The following is a 20,971-nucleotide window of genomic DNA, read 5'->3' on the forward strand; positions in this document are numbered from 1 at the left end:
AATGGTTAGAAGGAGACCTGGAGAGGCATACAAGCCACAGTGTCTTGCACCCACTGTGAAATTTGGTGGAGAATCGGTGATGATCTGGGGATGCTTCAGTAAGGCTGGAATTGGGCAGGTTGTTCTTTGTGAAGGAGGTGTGAAGCCGCATACAAGGTTCTCCTGCAGAAACAGTTGATTCCTTCTGCATAACTTTTAGGCTATGTGCACACGTAGGAAGGGTTCTCTGTGGGTTCTCCCGCAGCGGATTTGTTAAATCTGCAGGGCAAAACCGCTGCGGTTAGCCCTGCAGATTTATCGCGGTTTGTCTTGTGGTTTCCGCTGAGGGTTTACTCCTGCACTTGCTTTACTATTGATGCTGCATATGCAATGCTGCATCGCCGACCTCCGATCATGTGACGGGGTCGGTGATGCGATCATTTCCGGCCGCCCTTCGGATGTGGTAGTTAAATGCCGCTGTCTGCGTTTGACAGCGGCATTTAACTAGTTAATAGGCGCGGGCAGATCGCGATTCTGCCCGCGCCTATTACGGGCACATGTCAGCTGTTCAAAACAGTTGACATGTCCCGGCTTTGATGCGGGCTCACCGCCGGAGCCCGCATCAAAGCGGGGCTTCTGACCTCGGACGTACTATCCCGGCCGAGGTCAGAAAGGGGTTAAATGCCGATGTCAGTGATTGAATCGCGATTCCAACTGCAGCTGTTAGGGGCACATGTCAACTGTTCAAATCAGCTGACATGCGCCGGGAAAGATGTGGGCTCACCGCCTGAGCACACATCAAAGGGAGGGACACGACATGTGCTGTACATGCATGGTGCATGTCGCAAAGGGGTTAAATGTGCCGGGTAAAATTAAGTATGTGGGCTATACTACAGGGTCACTAAAATACATTTAAGGAGACTTATCTGATGAGATTAATCCTCTATTTGTGAATACATCTGCAGCCTCCAAACACTTTTCCAGGACACACAAAGGTGATGTTTCAGCGTTTAAATTACAAGGGATTGAGCAAGTATATGGCGGGGAGTTCACAAGCTATAACTCCTGAGTACAGGGGCGCCCTATCCTCTGCACAGTAGTGCATGTCTCCAGAGCTCTATTCGGTTCCTCTGAGACTCCTCTACTCAGCTGTACCTGACCTTTTGTGTCATCTTCAAGAGCTGAAGATAATTTCTGATGAAGGCCTAGTTTTGGCCGAAACTTCAATGTTTTCAAACGGTGGATGTACCCATACCAATAAAATTATCTCTATTTTTCTTGCATTTGAATTGCGTGTGCCGAATCTATTTTTACATATTACAGTAAGTCGTAAAATTAACACACCCAGTAAGAGTACAAAGATGGGGACCGGGGACCTGGGACCTTCCGTAGGACCATGGCAGCCCATCAGCATCTTGCACCTAAATGGAGGGTGTGACTGTGGAGGGGAAGTGAGGCAACAGAATGGAAACTCATCCTCAATTACACTGAACTTGTCACTAGATTGCTGCTGCCTCACGAATCAGAGCCCGGCAATTTGCCATTGCATCCAAGTATAGTAGTTTGAAAAGCTGACAGGAGACTATTGGAAGGGACCTGTCTAATCTAGCATCCTTCTCTCCCACTCCAGTTGAATGACAGGCCTCTCCCATGTGTCAGTCTCCAATTCATGCTGCCTGTGTTTCGGGCAGCATGAATCTAGCGAAAAGATCCCTTTAAATGTTGCTGTCAGAGACCAACAGTGGCTTTTATATGATTAAGCAGTAGATGTCAGGAAAGGATAAACATAGTTACTTTTAACTGAGTTCCCCTGTAACTGGCATATTGACCCCAGTTACAGGAAAAAAATCAGCCCACTGACTGCACTGACAGGCTGCCATTAGTCATCACACAATATTTTTGTGTCGATTGGTGTTCTTATAACAAAACATTGCTTCAGTGACTCAACATAAAACATGCTGTGAATACATTTCTGAAAATGAAAGACTGAGTAATCATATTAGATCATAGTAAATAATTAGTAATGGGGTCATTCACTTACTCTGCTCATAGAGTCAAAACATTTCCTAACCAACGACTCCACGTCATTGGGCCGATCTTGTACATTTATCCAGTCCAGCAGCGACACATTAAACAGTGAGCTATCCTGGGCCATGAGCTCCTCTGAAGGATCCACAGACGCCGTATTTTCTTGCTCTGTAAGATTGTCTTGTACTTCCTGTGATACGTGTTCTCCAGATGTGGAAAGAGAAGCTAATAAAGCAGTATTTTTCAGTTTTGTTTCATCATATTGCACCATGTCCGTTGTCTTCTCAGTGTCCAGTTCATCAGTCTCTCCATCCATAGAAGACATCAATCTATCTAAGCACATCCTATAGCTATGACGAGTCAGACACTCTAGCAGCGGGATCTTGGCCATGACAGAAACAGCGGTTCCTAAACTAGAAAATCAATTCAAAACAGAGCAATTAATATCTTAAGAAGGAGCACATTTGATGGCAGATCATAAAATGCATATTAACATACTGTGCCATTGAAGCAGTTTCATAAACCTTCTTTAAAAGGGAATCTGTCACCAAGTTCTAGCTACCTCATCTGAGAGCAGCATAATGTAGGAAAGAAACCTTAGTTTACTGGGTGCAGCAGTTGTGAATCAGAGCTTCACCCTGACAGCAGATCTCAGAAGGCTGCCCCCGCCACACCACAGCTTTCTGTGTACATTGTATATTGACAGTGAGCTGCTTATCAGAGAAGGGGGCGTGGCATTACCAGGACTCATGATCTCCTGGTGATAAAACAATTATTATATGGGAACAACAGCACACAGCCTAATAAGTGACGCATGCCTGTGTCTTATCCCTTTCCTCATTCTGCCCTCAGATTACATAGCAAACCCTTCTGACAGATTCCTTTTAAAGGGAACATGTCACTAAGTTCAAGTGGAGAGAACTACAGAAAAAAGCAGTCATCTCTACCAATTACAGGCTACAATACTAATGCACTAATCAAGGATGATAATTGGATTTGGGGTGTCCGTCTCTGTGGGGTGCACTTATATAGTGTTAGGCAGCTCGCCTGATCTAGTAGACGAGGGTTCACTAAGGCTACTTTCACACTTGCGTCGTGTGACGCACGTCACAATGCGTCGTTTTGGATAAAAAAACGCATCCTGCAAAGTTGCCCGCAGGATGCGTTTTTTCTCCTTTCACTTGCATTAGCGACGCATTGCGACGGCTTGCCACACATTGCATCCGTCGTCCGACGGATGCGTCGTGTTTTGGCGGACTGTTGACACAAAAAAAGTTCAATGTAACTTTTTGTGCGTCATGTCCGCCATTTTCGACCGCGCATGCGCGGCCGAAACTCCGCCCCCTCCTCCCCGGACATTACAATGGGGCAGCGGATGCGTTGAAAAACTGCATCCGCTGCCTCCGTTGTGCATTTATTTCACAATGTGCGTCGGTACGTCGGGCCGACGCATGGCGACGGCCCCGTAACGACGCTAGTGTGAAAGTAGCCTAATAAGTCGAAATTCACGCAGTGTGGATAAAACTTTGCCATTCTGCCGATTGATGCAAGTCCCAGCAGTTATCACCTATCCTGGGGGTAGTTAATTTTTTTTTCACGCTATGCACATAGTCAACTTACTTGGTTAACTTCATCTTCATATCATCTACAGACTGGATATATCTTGAATAGGCATTATCAAACTTGAAAAGCAGCTTTTGGTATGAATGCGTACAATCTTCTAGGTTGGCCATAATGGCAGCCCAGCCCTGATGCTGAAGATGCTCGTCATGAACCAGACCTTCACAAAAGGAACAAAGCTTCTTGGCTACTTCATACATTTCCTATTTTGAAATGGGAAAAAAAAAAGAAATGAGCATTCCTGCCCAAATGTCATATATAGAGAAAAAAATGATAACTACATGCAGAGAAAGTAACGGTGTTAACAGGGCAAAACTTGTAATAAACAACTTTATTCAAAACAACAAGTTGTTCCGTAAAAGACAAGTGCGAATACGTTTATCATGACAGGAGAAAAAAATAAAGGGAGGAAAACAAGTATGCACAAAAACAAAAATTGACTTTTGAGCGGAGGAGTTAATATTGCCAACTATATTGGAAAAGGTAGGGGCTACCAACAAGTTCTGTCTACTATATCAGGCAGAAAAAAGAGCAGTGATATCCCCAGAATGAAGTGATAGTGACAATTACGTGTGTCTTATAAACTGCAAACTACGACATATTTCCGACATACATTCAGTATGCCAACCAATCTGTGCCCGCATCCAATCACAGATGCCATTCATCTGTCTATAGTGACTAACACTTCCTAGGTGTTCACCACGGGATATTAGCACGTCTCACCACTGCAAGCTGTGTCCTGGAGGCGACAGTGTGAAATACAGCAGGCATCATAAGAGACTCTTCAACTTTTAATTCCATTTCATTCTCTGCAGAAAACATTGTCCTAGGAATAACCGGAGGCCGTTCACATAATATCATCTCTTTATTGAAGAGGAATATTGGATTGGTGTCCTGTGATGGAAAAACAAAGAGAATATATGACTGAAGTGTAACATTTTTAGCATACAATTAAAGGTAGTGACTGGAATTGGTATCAATCGATTTTCAGGACCCAATCCGTCAGCCATGTCAGTAATCTGTGTCCGCCTTGAGACCTGCCTCTTACCAGAAGGCATCCTCAGCTTTTTTTTTGATTAGCCGGCCTGGAGCAATGTAATAGGACGTGGACCTATGCCAGCTAATCAAAAGAAGAGCTGTGGATGCTGCCGCGGTAAAAGCGGGTCTCAGGGCTCTTTTGGATACAGATTACTGATGTGGCCGATGGACTGAGTCCTGCAAATCAATCTGCACCAACTGTAGTGGTGACTGCCTCCATAGTTGGCCGAACACTTCTCCAATTAGTCTAGTGCTGTTATTTAATGAGTGTTAGATATTACTTGTCCATTAAATATGTTGGCATTGGCACAGGTTAGGCAAGTCTGATAGATTAGGCTCCTCAGAAAAAAGGTACACCTTGTGGTGGCTGATGAGCATAAACAAATTGTTCCATTTCTGTGCCAAGGGCTTCAATTTAATAAAGTCAATGTGGCAGTACTACAGCTCATGTATCCAGAGTTTGCAGTGTGCTGTGGCACTCATAAGTGTGTATGATACTAATGTATACTGCTTTTGATAGTGCCATACACACTAAAGGAGTGTCATTTCCCGGTGTACACAGTAACTAACTTTTTGCATCTGTCATAAAGCAAACACCCTCCTATACAGACGATGCAGGAAGGAAGTGAATGCCTCCAATATGGCCGCTCCCAGATTTTACTAATGTTTTAACACAGACAATAAAATGGGGTCTGGCTGGAGACACCCTCAGCAAGCAGCTAGATATCTCCCTGTAGTGGTAACCCATATAACATATAGAAAGCCAGAGTCCACCAATGAGGCCGTTTTCACTCACAGCGGGTGTTCCCGAGCAGAGAGGTCTCGGTGGTAACGTCCAGATATATGGATGTATAATACAATAATAACCATAATATAAGACTAATACTCACAGTCCCAGCACTGTAACTGCACACCCTCCTGTCCGGTGCCATACATTCTCCCCCATTTACGACAAGTATCTGGTGCTGAACAGCAATCTTGTACTTTGCCTGAATAGCATGTTTAAGGTCAGTCACCCTAGATACAGAGAAAAAAAAAAACAGTCATTTTTGCTATATTCATTCAGTCTCTTCAGCATAAATTGTGTTCTGTAAAATTGGCCAAGCACATTACATGGATCAGCGGCTGATGTGCTTGCAGAGATCCTTAGACAGTAGATCATGATGTGATGGCACTTGGGCTGTGAGGGTTAGAGATAATGCTATAGGGAAACTCTAGCAAAGAGCAATGATTCCAGATCCCGGTGACACAGGTTTGTGTCGGCCTTCTAACAGAAGACTGGCACAACATCTTATTAGGAGGTAGATCTAGGATGGGAAGAGAAGTCATACAGAAGACGGTCAGTGATCTGTAAAACCTTGGTGATGTCCTCTCTAGGCTGATCCAGTTTATATTGAGGCGAATGCAGAGTGCACTTTAAGACGCACAGATATCCCCCTCTCAGCCAGCGACTATGTTATTAATATACGATCTGATATAACAAGCCTGGAAGCTTTCCATATCTAATGACTGACGCAATCTTGGATGTTTAGTGGTTTTAAAAGCTATTGAGGAGAAGCCGTCAGCCAGATATTCCCTATAGATAGGAGCAGCGCTGTCTACTGATGGGAGTCTGTGGTTTGCCTGATGTTCATAGACGTATGTCAAGACTTCTCCATTGGCCGGACATTGACTTACAGGGTAGAGGTGGCTCTAGAGAAGAGAATGAATGTCTATTAGGGCTTGTTCAAAAGAGTCCGAGTGCAGTTTGTGGAAAACACAATCATCACTCAGACTAGTGAAAAATGTAACGCAATTTTGGTGAGTAAAAGTAACTTTCTTAAACAAGTACTGTAGACAATTAAAGCAGATTGTTTCTTCAGACACTGCTTACCCCCTTAGACTGTAGACAAGCACACAAGTAAAACAGCACCAAAAAAACACTGCATAAAAAAATGCCACAATAATGGTGAAAACTGTCGTTTTAAACATGCTTTTCCTTGCCAAGAGAGAAGGTTTTGCATGAAGAAAAAAACGGAACATGTGAACACAGCCTAACAATCACCGGGATCAGCGATGGAAACTCAGAACTGAAACAGGGGAGGAGTAAAACAAACTGCAGCCGATGGGAAAAGCGTTTTCGTAAATTGGGGGGAAAAAAAAGCATTTGTGCACAGACCAACTTTATAGATTTGTAAACGGATAGCGTCTTAAGCACGATCCTACTGATGGATTCCCTTTAATGCTAACATAGATCCCCTTTTAAATGATGAAGGTAAAAAGTACGGCAAGTTGTTTTTGGCCTCCGTATGCTTTGGCTGACTGCGCCATTCTATACAGAGAGTCACCACAAAACCAAAGCAGCATACATCATAGTAAAAGTTTTCTTGCAATGGTTCCCTACAGACAGGATGCCTAGCCATCCAGACTGTGGGCAATGTCGGGCGAATACCTGCTTAGCATATATGCCCAACCGTGTCAACAAGCACTCAGCCTTGTACAGACTCTTCCCTACTTTACCTCTGAGCTATTAATACAACATGTAATGCAGCATATTTGTGTCATGCTACTTAATGGGACCAATAAAAGCAAACAATGACATACACATCAATAACTGAATTTCCAATTTGTCTGAGACGCAGGAGGTCACGATCACCGGTATTAAACCAATTCATATGCTCTTGTCCTCGCTGCCAAAGTAAAGGAAACACACAAGCGCTGGTGCAGTCTATTAAGTAGCACGGTATTTCTCATTTCCTCCCAAAATGAAGTTACATTATGTTGTCTTTGTATTCATTCTGTAATGAGCTCACTACATTGCTCCAGTAATGCAGAGCGCGAGCAAACATTGTGTGCGAAAATCTAGAATGAGGATTATTGAAATACCAGGCTGCACACGGGATGACAGTTCAGTCACAAATATGTCATGGATGATGTGGACTTACAGACCCCTGCTCCCTAGAATAACCTCTAGTAACAATAGACCAGGAGGGGCAACAGGGACAGCAGAGAGTGGATTGTTTAGAGAGAAACGTTTAGATTTATGATTATCTAATTACATCTAAAATTCTGGGCTAATTTCATTTGTAATGGATCTTTAAAGACAAACTGTTGTTTTAATTCTTATTGCATAAATCAATAGTACACATGAGCATACGAAACTTTGTAGTACATCTTCTCAGGGAGATCTGCTTATTTCTCCTCCTGCCTGGACTGATCATTCAGTCTCAAAAGTATCAACTCAAGGGTGAAATCTGCGTTTAGTGAAGACAGATATTCCCATTCCTGAGAGAAGAGATGACAGTTGGTGCTCATAAAGTTATATGGGCAGCACAAATTCCTCCGGTTTTCCTCCTACACTCCAAAGATATCGTGATAAGGCCCAAATGGGGACAGCGATGAGAATTATTGTATGTAAAGCGCTGAGGAATATGATAGCGATATATAAGCAAAGCATAATAAATAAGTTATATGGAAAACAGTTACTGTCTAGTGATGAGCGAATATACTCGTTGCTCAGGGGTCCTCCGAGTATTTGTTAGTGTTCTGAGATTTAGTTTTCATCACCTCAGCTGAATGATTTACGGCTGTAGACAACCTGAACACATGTGGGGATTCCCTAGCAACCAGGCAACCCCCACATGTACTTAAGTTAAAGGGAACCTGTCACCACGTTTTTGGAAGATGGGATAAAAATAGCGTTAAATAGGGGCAGAGGTGGGCGTTACATTAGTGTGTGTGTTATGCGTTTATTACCCACCTAAGTTGCCGAAATAACTTTGCAAAGTCTCCGTTTTCGCCTGTCAATCAGGCTGGTCAGGTCGCATGGGCGTGGTGTCTTCACCCAGATTTGGCGTAGTTTTCCGTTGGTGGCGTAGTGGTGTGCGCATGCCCAAGGTCCCGAATCCTCTTCCAGGGGATTTAAAATAGCGCGGTGTTCGTTATTGCATTGGTGATCGGTGGGCGCGGCCATCTTCCTTTGGCCGCGCGTGCGCAGAAGCGACGCTCTGCTGGCCGCGGCTTCAGGAAAATGGCCGCCGCGATGCCGCGCGTGCGCAGATGGATATCGTGGCGGCCATTTTCCTGAAGCCGCGGCCAGCAGAGCGCCGCTTCTGCGCACGCGCGGCCAAAGGAAGATGGCCGCGCCCACCGATCACCAATGAAAACGAACAGCGCGCTATTTTAAATCCCCTGGAAGAGGATTCGGGACCTTGGGCATGCGCACACCACTACGCCACCAACGGAAAACTACGCAAAATCTGGGGGAAGACACCACGCCCATGCGACCTGACCAGCCTGATTGACAGGCGAAAACGGAGACTTTGCAAAGTTATTTCGGCAACTTAGGTGGGTAATAAACGCATAACACACACACTAATGTAACGCCCACCTCTGCCCCTATTTAACGCTATTTTTATCCCATCTTCCAAAAACGTGGTGACAGGTTCCCTTTAATAGCTGTAAATCATTCAGCTGCGGCGATGAAAACTAAATCTCCAAACACTAACAAATACTCGGAGATCACCCGTGCGTACTCAGGAAAACCCGAGCAACGAGTACACTCGCTTACTGTCCTTTCATTAGAACTTGCAGCAGAAGCGGACATATCATTAGTGCAACCTGCGTGGTCGCACAGGGCCCAAGAGGTAAAGTGACAAGGAAAGCGAGATCTCAGACAACCGCTGGGTTCATTCTCTTCCATCACTGGGTATTTATTATCATTAGGTGACCATCTCTTTACTCTTTGTTGAGCCGGCGTAAAAAAAAAATGGATCCTTTTTTTAAAAACTTGCCGGATTGTGCCTGAAACAAAAAAACTGATGTGTGAAAGTAGCCCAACAGCTGTGAATCATGCAGCCATGGGGACTTGAAAATATTACTCGAGCACGCCTAAGGCTAGGTTCACATCGCGTTAGTGCCATCTGTTTCACGGATCCGTTAAACGGATGCACTAACGCTGATGCCCAAAATCGCTTTTTTGGTACAATTGCGGTAACGCATGCACTGCATGGTACCATTGCGTTGGCATGAGTTAGCAATTGAGGTCTATGCACAGTGAAAGCGTACGTTCGCTGTGCGTTAGACCTTATGTACCCAAAAACGCGGTAAACCGCATTCGAGGGTGCGTCACAAAGTAACGCATCACCGCTAACGCATACCGATTTTGACATGGGTTAGGATGCGCTATGATAATGTAAGTCTATGGACGCATTAACAGTTCCGTTACATTGCACTAGTGCCGCTAAGTAACGGATCCGTTAAACGGATCACCCTAACGGGATGTGAACCTAGCCTAACGCGATGTCAACCAAGCCTAAGATACTCCGATAGCACCCGAGCATGCTCGGATAACTCGACTTCCGAGCACACTCGCTCGCGAATCAATGGACAGGTCTCTGACAAAGCAAACACATGGAAGAGACCTGCCAATTACTCAGAGCAGCGCCAAATTAGCCTGATCTCTTTCTATGGTATACGGCCCCTCTTCAAACTATAATTTCTCTGAAACGTTCAGGCATTTACCTAACTGCAACCACACAGCCAGGCTCCGAATAATGATGCCTGTGGTTAGGACAGCATAAATCAACTGATAGGTTCCCTTTAAAAATGGAAAGACTTTGAGTCATATCTTACAAGAGCCAACCATTGCCGCTTTCATTTTCCAAACATCCTCCGTAAAAACGAGGCGGTCTCTGCTAGACAGAAAAGGCCTTCTTGATATTTACACAATTTACTTTTATCCATGTCTGAATTGCTGCGATTTTCCATAACAATTCTCAAAATAAAGTAGAACATGACAGCACAATATGGAAGCATCAACGCAGATGAGAAAAGTCAGCCACTAATGCCAACATTTTATGTACAGAAATCACGGATGATATTCAGAGCACATCATTTTTTGCTGTATTGTTAAGAATTTTCCTCATTGGCTTCAACAGGTGCAGAGAAAAAAAAAAAAAAAAATTTAAAAAAAGAAATGTATCCCCACTGTGCAATCCATGGAGTAATGCCATTCTGGGCCCTCACCGGTCTCTGGTAATAAGGTGCTGTGAGTATCATTGCTGGAGGAGAGACGTAACCAGAACAGCGGAGAAACAGCAGCAGTGGCAGACTTTAATTATACAACCTCTTCTAGATCAGATGTTAAGGCTATGAACACACGTATTTTTTAGGTCTGAAGATTTTTCCGCAGCGGATTAGAGAAATCCGCAGGTAAAAGGCACTGCGTTTTACCTTTGGATTTACGGCGAATTCCACATGCGGTTTTACACCTGCGGATTCCTATAGAGGAGCAGGTGTAAACTGCTGCGGAATCCGCACAATTGACATGCTGCGGAATGTAAACCGCTGCGTTTCCACGCATTTTTTTCTGCAGCATGGGCACAGCGGTTTCTGCTTTCCATAGGTTTACATGGTACTGTAAACTCATGGAAAACTGCTGCGGACCCGCAGCAAAATCCGCAACGTGTGCACATACCCTAAGAGTCTGCCGCACAAAGTCCTCACCAAGATCAGAGAGATTTAGTGTTGATATTCTGGTGGATTCACTTACAGATCTGCTGCAGAATTAGGAAGAGCAAATCCAACCTAAGGCGGACTTACACTTACAGTAAATATCTTACTTCTTACGACAGGCCAGCATAAATTTTACAAAGGGATTTTAGCTGCCCAACTTTACCGCTAATGTAACCAGCCGCAATACAGTTAAGAGGAACCCGGCTGGGTTTCCATAGGAAGAGTTACACTTACGACGAGCACTAAGGAAGCTTGATTTACATATGAAAACAATGGTATGTCTTGTACAGGCCTTATCCTCCAAAAAAGATTAAGTTTTTGTGTAAATCTGATGTGCCAGTCATGAGGATTACAGTGCAGTCCGATTTCCACTGACTGACTGACAGAATGGAGAAGATGGAGTAATTTATTTCTCCATCTTCTCTCTATCTGAGAATCGGATCACAATCTGATTGAACTCTGATCACAGTGGGATTAGAAAAATCGACCCGATTCTCTCGGATAAGAGAATGCACCTAACCGCACACTTCCACGTGTCCATTTTTCCTCTCCTGACTTTCTCACTAGTGTAGTGGAAAATAGCAACGTAACATAAGATCAACCAATTAAAAATCATTTGTTACAAAGGCTCTTACGTTTGAACGGCGAGCTCGGTGTCAAATGTAAGGGTGATTCCTGTGTTCACCAGAAACACATACAGCTTCATGATGACGGCTCTATGTTCCTCTGCTCCCTTCTTTACACTTTATTGTGCTCATTTAGAAACTGTGGAGAAAATGGAGACATTAGAAGTATAAAGAAAGTGTAATGTTTGCAAATTGTAGCTTCACAACAGATGTACAGCTCCAGGTTGGAGATCAATGGTTCACAATAAGAAGTATTATAGTCTCACTATCATTAAGCTGGTGAGAATAGATTTCCACTTCTCAGTCTACCAGCCATGATGGTGGTCAGTGGCCAGTGGACGGGAGCGGGGGAACCGTGTCTTACCTGACGGCATCCGTGGAACGTCTTTTGATTAGCCGGCTGGGCACAACGCACAAGTGACATTGTGCCAGATCTGTTCATCCAAAAAAGAGCCACAGATGCTTCTCCCGCAGCAGCCGTACAGCAGTTACTGACCGACCAACATAGTGGCGATGGACTGGGATGTGCAAATCCATTCACACCAACTCTACTCACCATACATACTTATGTGGATCTCTTATACAGTGCTTTGCGAAAGTATTCGGCCCCCTGGAACTTTTCAACCTTTTCCCAAATTATCATGCTTCAAAGAAAGATACCAAATGTACAATTTTGGTGAAGAATCAACAAGTGGAACACAATTGTGAAGTTGAACGAAATTTATTGGTTATTTTAAATTTTTGTGGAAATCCAAAAACTGAAAAGTGGGGCGTGCAATATTATATACTTGAGTATAAGCCGCATATTCATTACTGTAATGAGCGGTAACGGTGATCGCTCAGTACAGGAAGAAGCTGCGGCGCCGGCGAAGCAGGGACTGCACTGCGCCAGGAGCAGGTGAGTGTAACGGGGATTGGAGCGCTGCGCGATATTCACCTGCTCCTCGTTCCAGCGCCGCTCCGTCTTCAGCGTCTTCTGCAGTGACGCTCAGGTCAGAGGGCGCGGTGACGTGGTTAGTGCGCGCCCTCTGCCTGAACGTCAGTGCAGAAGAAGCTGAAGACGGAGCGGCGCCGGAACGAAGTCAGGTGAACACTGAAAGTGCCGGGGGCCTGAGTGACGAGAATGCAATTTTTTTATTTTTTTTTTATCGCATTAACAGCAAATGGGGCAAGTGTCCGTATGGAGCATCTTATGGGGCCATAATCAACTATTGTGCAGTATTATACGGGGCAAATATCTTTATGGAGCATCTTATGGGGCCATAATCAAGGTTTGTGCAGCACTACATGGGGCAAATATCTTTATGGAGCATCTTATGGGGCCATAATCAAGGTTTGTGGAGCTCTATATGGGGCAAATATCTTTATGGAGCATCTTATGGGGCCATAATCAACATTTGTGCAGCATTATATTGGGCAAATGTGTCTATGGAGCATCTTATGGGGCCATTATTAACCTTTATGCAGGATTATACGCGGCATATTTTAATATGGAGCATCTTATGGGGCCATCATAAACTTTATGGAGCATTATATGGGGCTCCTGATTCAATATGGATATTCAAAAACACTTAACCTACTGATGTCTCAATTAATTTTACTTATTTTGGTATCTATTTTTACTTTTGACATTTACCGGTAGCTGCTGCATTTTCCACCCTAGGCTTATACTCGAGTCATTAAGTTTTCCCAGTTTTTTGTGGCAAAATTAGGGGGGTCGGCTTATACTCGGGTCGGCTTATACTCGAGTATATACGATATTTGGCCCTTTACTTTCAGTGCAGCAAACTCACTCCAGAAGTTCATTGTGGATCTCTGAATGATCCAATGTTGTCCTAATTGCCTAATGATGATAAATATAATTCACCTGTGTGTAATCAAGTTTCCGTATAAATGCACCTGCTCTGTGATAGTCTCAGGGTTCTGTTTGAAGCACAGAGAGCAACAATACTGTTGTGAAGAAGTTTAAAGCCGGATTTGGATACAAAGTGATTTCCAAAACTTTAAACATCCCAAGGAGCACTGTGCAAGCGATCATATTGAAATGGAAGGAGTATCATACCACTGCAAATCTACCAAGACCCGGCCGTCCCTCTAAACTTTCATCTCAAACCAGGAGAAGACTAATCAGAGATGCAGTCAAGAGGCCCATGATCACTCTGGATGAACTGCAGAGATCTACAGCGGAGGTGGGACAGTCTGTCCATAGGACGACAATCATTCGTACACTGCACAAATCTGGCCTTTATGGAAGATGGCAAGAAGAAAGCCATTTCTCAAAGATATCCATAAAAAGTGTAATTTAAAGTTTTCAACAAGCCACCTGGGAGACACACCAAACATGTGGAAGAAGGTGCTCTGGTCAGATGAAACCAAAATCAAACTTTTTGGCAACAATGCCAAACGATATGTTTGGCGTAAAGGCAACAAAGCTCATCACCCTAAACACACCATCCCCACTGTCAAATATGGTGGTGGTAGCATCATGGTTTGGGCCTGCTTTTCTTCAGCAGGGACAGGGAAGATGGTTAAAATTGATGGGAAGATGGATGGAGCCAAATACAGGACCATTCTTGAAGAAAACCTGTTGGAGTCTGCAAAAGACCTGAGACTGGGATGGAGATTTGTCTTCCAACAAGACAATGATCAAAACATAAAACAAAATCTACAATGGAATGGTTCACAAACATATCCAGGTGTTAGAATGGCCAAGTGAAAGTCCAGACCTCAATCCAGTCAAGAATATGTGGAAAGAGCTGAAAACTGCTGTTCACAAACGATCTCCATGAAACCTCACTGATCTCGAGCTGTTTGCCAAGGAAGAATGGGCAAGAATTTCAGTCTCTCGATGTACAAAACTGATAGAGACATACCCCAAGCGACTTGCAGCTGTAATAGCAGCAAAAGGTGGCACAATAAAGTATTAAGCTAAAGGGTAAGAATAATATTGCACACCCCACTTTTCAGTTTTTGAATTTCCACAAAAATGTAAAATAAACAATAAATTTTGTTAAACTTCACAATTATATTCCACTTGTTGATTATTCACCAAAAATTTGCATTTGGCATTTCTGTTTGAAGCATGGTATGTGGGAAAAGGTTGAAAAGCTCCAGGGGGCTGAATACTTTCGCAAGGCACTGTATAGCATTTATAGTAAGCGGCAACTCAACAAATTGTCCCTAAGGCTACTTTCACACTTACGTTGTTTTGTGTCCATCACAATGCGTCGTTTTGGGAAAAAAACGCATCCTGCAAATTTGCCCGCAGGATGCCTTTTTTTTCCCCATAGACTTGTATTGCCGACGGATCGCGACGTATGGCCACACGTTGCGTCCGTCGTGCACTGGTTGCGTCGGACTTTGGCAGCCCGTCGTCTGGAAAAAACGTTCAAGGGAACGTTTTTCTGTGCATTGCATCCTGTTTTTCCGTCTGCGCATGCCCGGCAGGAAATCTCACACTCTGTCTCTTCCCTGCCTGGGACTGCAGACGGAAATGTGAAAGCACACACTTTCGTTGGTGCGTCGCGCCGACGCTTTGTGACAGGCGACTACCGACGGAAATGTGAAAGTAGCCTTATGTGTCTGACTAAGCTTCGACAGTGACTCATACTGGTGACAACCATAATATTAAAGGGAACCTGTCACCCCCCCCCAGGGCCTATTAAGGTAAAAGAGCCACCTCTGCAGTACTAAGGCTGCATTCTGTGAAGATGGCTCTTGCATTTATGATCCCTAATAATGTGAAATATTCACTTTTATAAATTGCACGCCATACCTGTATTGAGTTCGGGGGGTATGACTTCTCCCCCTGACTCAGCCGCCTCGCAGCAGTCAATCATACCCTCAGTGCACCGGGCGCCGCCTCCTCTGTGTTTCCTCACATCACTGGCGCCGTGCTCTCATTTTTCGAGCATGTGCCGTAAGCGCTGCCCTGTAACTTACATCACGTGATGTAAGTAGATCGCGCCTGCGCACAGCGCCAGATTCCCAGCCCCGCAGTGTGAATAAGTCATAAGACGCTGTGAGGCGGGATCTCGGGTCTCCACTACACGCAGGCGCGATATCAGTACATCGCCGGTGACGTGAGGAAACACAGAGGAGGCGGTGCCAGGGAATGATGGACGGCTGAGAGGCTGCTGAGTCAGGGGGGGAGAAATCATACCCCCCGGACAAACTACAGGTATGGCGCGCAATTTATAAAAGTGAATATTTCAGCGTTATTATGGATCAAAAACACAAGAGCCATCTTCACAGAATGCAGCCTTAGCGCTACAGAAGGTGGCTCTTAGACCTTAATAGACCCTGGGGGGGGGTGACAGATTCCCTTTAAATACATTATGTATAGCCAGGGCTGCACAAAATGCAGTCACTAAAATCAAGCATGCAATATACAGTTAGGTCCATATATATTTGGACAGACAACATTTTTCTAATTTTGGTTAGAGACATTACCACAATGAATTTTAAACAAAACAATTCAGATGCAGTTGAAGTTCAGACTTTCAGCTTTCATTTGAGGGTATCCACATTAAAATTGGATGAAAGGTTTAGGAGTTTCAGCTCAACATGTGCCACCCTGTTTTTAACCCCTTAGTGACAGAGCCAATTTGGTACTTAATGACCGAGCCAATTTTTACAATTCTGACCAGTGTCACTTTAAGAGGTTATAACTCTGGAACGCTTTATCGGATCCCACTGATTCTGAGATTGTTTTTTCGTGACATATTGTACTTCAAGTTAGTGGTAACATTTCTTCGATATTACTTGCGATTATTTATGAAAAAAATGGAAATATGGCGAAAATTTTTAAAATTTAGCAATTTTCAAACTTTGTATTTTTATGCCCTTAAATCAGAGAGATATGTCACAAAAAATAGTTAATAAATAACATTTCCCACATGTCTACTTTACATTAGCACAATTTTGGAAACAATTTTTTTTTTTGTTAGGGAGTTATAAGGGTTAAAAGTTGACCAGCAATTTCTTATTTTTACAACACCATTTTTTTTAGGGACCACATCTCATTTGAAGTCATTTTGAGGGGTCTATATGATAGAAAATAACCAAGTGTGACACCATTCTAAAAACTGCACCCCTCAAGCTGCTCAAAACCACATTCAAGAAGTTTATTAACCCTTTACGTACTTCACATGAACTGAAACAATGTGGAAGAAAAAAATGAACATTTAACTTTTTTTTGCAAACATTTTACTTCAGAACCATTTTTTTTAATTTTCACAAGTGTAAAAACAGAAATTTAACCACAAATTTTGTTGTGCAATTTTTCCTGAGTACGCCGATACCCCATATGTGGAGGTGTTGTTTGGGCGCACCGCAGAGCTTGGAAGTGAAGGAGCACCGTTTGACTGTTTCAATGCAGAATTGGCTGGAATTGAGATCAGACGCCATGTCGCGTTTCGGGAGCCCCTAATGTGCCTAAACAGTGGAAACCCCCCACAAGTGATACCATTTTGGAAACTAGACCCCTTAAGGAACTTATCTAGATATTCGGTGAGCACTTTGAACCCCCAAGTGCTTCACAGAAGTTTATAACGTAAAGCCGTGAAAATAAAAAAATCGCATTTTTTCTACAAAAATGATCTTTTTGCCCCCAAATTTTTATTTTCACAAGGGTAACAGGAGAAATTAGACCACAAAAGTTGTTGTGCAATTTCTCCTGAGTACGTCAATACCCCATATGTGGGGGTAAACCACTGTTTGGGCGCACCGCAGAGCTTGGAAGTGAAGGAGTGTCGTTTTACTTTTTCAATGTAGAATTGGCCGGAATTGAGATCGGACGCCATGTCACGTTTGGAGAGCCGCTGATGTGCCTAAACAGTGGAGACCCCCCACAAATGACACCATTTTGGAAACTAGACCCCTTAAGGAACTTATCTAGATGTGTGGTGAGCACTTTAAACCCCCAGGTGCTTCACAGAAGTTTATAACGTAGAGCCGTGAAAATAAAAAAAATCGCATTTTTTTCTACAAAAATGATCTTTTTGCCTCCAAATTTTTATTTTACCAAGGGTAACAGGAGAAAATGGACACCAGAAGTTGTTGTACAATTTGTCTTGAGTACGCCGACACCCCGTATGTGGGGGTAAACCACTGTTTGGGTGCATGGCTGAGCTCGGAAGCAAAGGAGCGCCATTTGACTTTTCAATGCAAAATTGACTGGAATTGAGATCGGACGCCATGTCGCGTTTGGAGAGCCCCTGATGTGCCTAAACAGTAGAAACCCCCCAAAAGTGACCCCATTTTGGAAACTAGACCCCCCATGGAACTTATCTAGATGTGTAGTGAGAACTTTGAATGCCCAAGTGCATCACAGAAGTTTATAATGCAGAGTCGTGAAAATAAAAAATATTTTTTTTTTAACAATAAAGATTGTTTAGCCCCCAAGTTTTTATTTTCACAAGGGTAACAAGAGAAATTGGACCCCAAAAGTTGTTGTCCAATTTGTCCTGAGTATGCTGGTACCCCATATGTGGGGGTAAACCACTGCTTGGGCGCACGGCAGAGCTCGGAAGGGAAGGAGCGCCATTTTGGAATGCAGACTTTGATAGAATTGTCTGCAGGCGTTATGTTGCGTTTGCAGACCCCTAATGTACCTAAACAGTAGAAACTCCCAACAAGTGACCCCATTTTGGAAAATAGACCCCCCAAGGAACTTATCTAGATATGTGGTGAGAACTTTGAATGCCCAAGTGCTTCACAGAAGTTTATAATGCATAGTAGTGAAAATAAAAAATATTTTTTTTTCCCCACAAAAAAGATTTTTTTAGCCCCCAAATTTTTATTTTCACAAGGGTAACAAGAGAAATTGGACCCCAAAAGTTGTTGTCCAATTTGTCCTGAGTATGCTGGTACCCAATATGTGGGGGTAAACCACTGTTTGGGCGCACGGCAGAGCTCGGAAGAGAAGGAGCGCCATTTTGGAATTCAGACTTTGATAGAATTGTCTGTGGGTGTTATGTTGCGTTTGCAGAGCCCCTGATGTACCTAAACAGTAGAAACCCCCCACAAGTGACCAAATTTTGGAAACTAGACCCCCTAAGGAACTTATCTAGATAGGTGGTGAGAACTTTGAATGCTCAAGTGCTTCACAGAAGTTTATAATGCATAGTAGTGAAAATAAAAAAATATTTTTTTTTCCCACAAAAAAGATTTTTAGCCCCCAAGTTTTTATTTTCACAAGGGTAACAGGAGAAATTGGACCCCAAAAGTTGTTGTCCAATTTATCCCGAGTACGCTGATGCCCCATATGTGGGGGTAAACCACTGTTTGGGCGCACGGCAGAGCTCAGAAGGGAGGGAGCACCATTTGACTTTTTTAGCGCAAAATTGGCTGTCGTGTTTGGAGACCCCCCTGATGTACCTAAACAGTGGAAACCCCCAAATTATAACTCCAACCCTAACTCCAACACACCCCTAACCCTAATCTTAACCCGATCCATAATCCTAATCACAACCCTAACAATAATCACAACCCTAACCCCAAAACAGCCCTAATCTCAACCCTAACCATAACCCTAATCAAAACCCTAAATCCAACACACCCCTAACCCTAATCCCAAACGTAACCCTAATCCCAACCCTAATCCAAACCCTAATCCCAACTCTAACCCTAACTTTAGCCCCAACCCTAACCCTAACTTTAGCCCCAACCCTAACCATAACTTTAGCCCCGTCGTCACAAAAAAGTTCAATGTAACCTTTTTTTTGTACGTCGCGTCCGCCATTTCCGCGCATGCGTGGCCGTAACTCTGCCCCCTCCTCCCCAGGACATAGACTGGGCAGCGGATGCATTGAAAAACTGCATCCGCTGCCCACGTTGTGCACAATTTTCACAACGTGCGTCGGTACGTCGGGCCGACGCATTGCGACCGCCCCGTACCGACGCAAGTGTGATAGAACGCATCCGCTGCCCCATTGTGAGGGGAGGCGGGGGCGGAGTTCCGGCCGCGCATGCGCGGTCGGAAATGGCGGACACGTCGCACAAAAAAGTTACATGTAGCTTTTTTTGTGCCGACGGTCCGCCAAAGCACGACGCATCTGTCGCACGACGGATGCGACATGTGGCAATCCGTCGCAATGCGTCGCTAATGCAAGCCAATGGAGAAAAAACGCATCCTGCAAGCACTTTTGCAGGATGCGTTTTTTCTCCGACGCATTGCGACGGAAGCCAAAAAACGCTAGTGTGAAAGTAGCCTAACCCTAACCCTAGCCCTAACCCTAAATTTAGCCCCAACCCTAACCCTAGCCCTAACCCTAACTCTAGCCCTAACCCTAACTCTAACCCTAACCCTAACCCTAACTCTAACCCTAACCCTAATTTTAGCCCCAACTCGTCTTCTCCTGCCGGCCGGCAGATGGCAGCAGATGGCGGGCGCACTGCGCATGCGCCCGCCATAAGGAAAAAGCCGGCTGGCAGGAGAAGACAGAAGAGGACCCAGGGACACCGGGTGAGTATGTTAGGGTCCCCGAATCCCCCTATTTCTCTGTCCTCTGATGTGTGATCACATCAGAGGACAGAGAAATACAGATCGCTTTTTTTTTTTTTTGCGGTCGCCGGTAACCTGTTAATTACCGGCGATCGCAAAACAGGGGTCGGTGCAAACCGACCCCGATCATGTTCTTTGGGGTCTCGGCTACCCCCGGCAGCCGAGACCCCAAAGATCTTCCGGGTGCCGGGCGTACTGCGCGTGCGCCCGCCATTTTTTCCCGGAAAAAAGATGGCGGCGCCCATGGGGACCCACGAGGAGCACCGGGGGAGGTAGGTAAGTATCGGGGGGCTATTGGGGGCCATCGGGGACCCTATTTCTCTGTCCTCCGATGTGCGATCACATCGGAGGACAGAGAAATTAAACGGCACATCGCGTTTTTTTTTTTTTGTTGCGACCGCCGGTAAACGGTTAATTACCGGCGATCGCAACTCGGGGGTCGGTAAAAAAAACCCCGAATCATGTTCTCTGGGGTCTCGGCTACCCTCGGCAACCGAGACCCCAGAGAAAATCCGACTCTGGGGGGCGCTATTCACTTTTTCCACAGCGCCGTTAATTAACGGCGCTGTGGTTTAAGTACCCTTAGCGGCCGCCGTTAAAAGGCGTATCGGCGGTCGTTAAGGGGTTAAAGGGACCAAAAGTAATTGGACAATTGACTCTAAGGCTATTTCATGGACAG

The 20,971-nt window shown here is 44.5% G+C and overlaps 1 protein-coding gene across 2 annotated transcripts in view; it reads right to left on the reverse strand.

Moving 5' to 3' along the window:
* The window catches only part of RB1CC1 (RB1 inducible coiled-coil 1), a 183,276-nt gene that overhangs the window by 138,254 nt on the left and 24,051 nt on the right, over positions 1-20,971 (reverse strand). For both annotated transcript variants that reach the window (XM_077270491.1, XM_077270490.1), the window contains exons 2-6: positions 11,796-11,925; positions 5,556-5,682; positions 4,351-4,521; positions 3,628-3,830; positions 2,021-2,420 (exon numbers count right to left, since the gene is read on the reverse strand). In XM_077270491.1, the coding sequence (XP_077126606.1) occupies positions 2,021-2,420; positions 3,628-3,830; positions 4,351-4,521; positions 5,556-5,682; positions 11,796-11,866 (972 nt within the window). In that variant the 5' untranslated portion in view covers positions 11,867-11,925. The remainder of the gene's footprint in view (positions 1-2,020; positions 2,421-3,627; positions 3,831-4,350; positions 4,522-5,555; positions 5,683-11,795; positions 11,926-20,971) is intronic.

The sequence above is a fragment of the Ranitomeya variabilis genome, chromosome 6 (assembly GCF_051348905.1).
Source record: "Ranitomeya variabilis isolate aRanVar5 chromosome 6, aRanVar5.hap1, whole genome shotgun sequence".
In the NCBI taxonomy this organism is placed as follows: Eukaryota; Metazoa; Chordata; class Amphibia; order Anura; family Dendrobatidae; genus Ranitomeya; species Ranitomeya variabilis.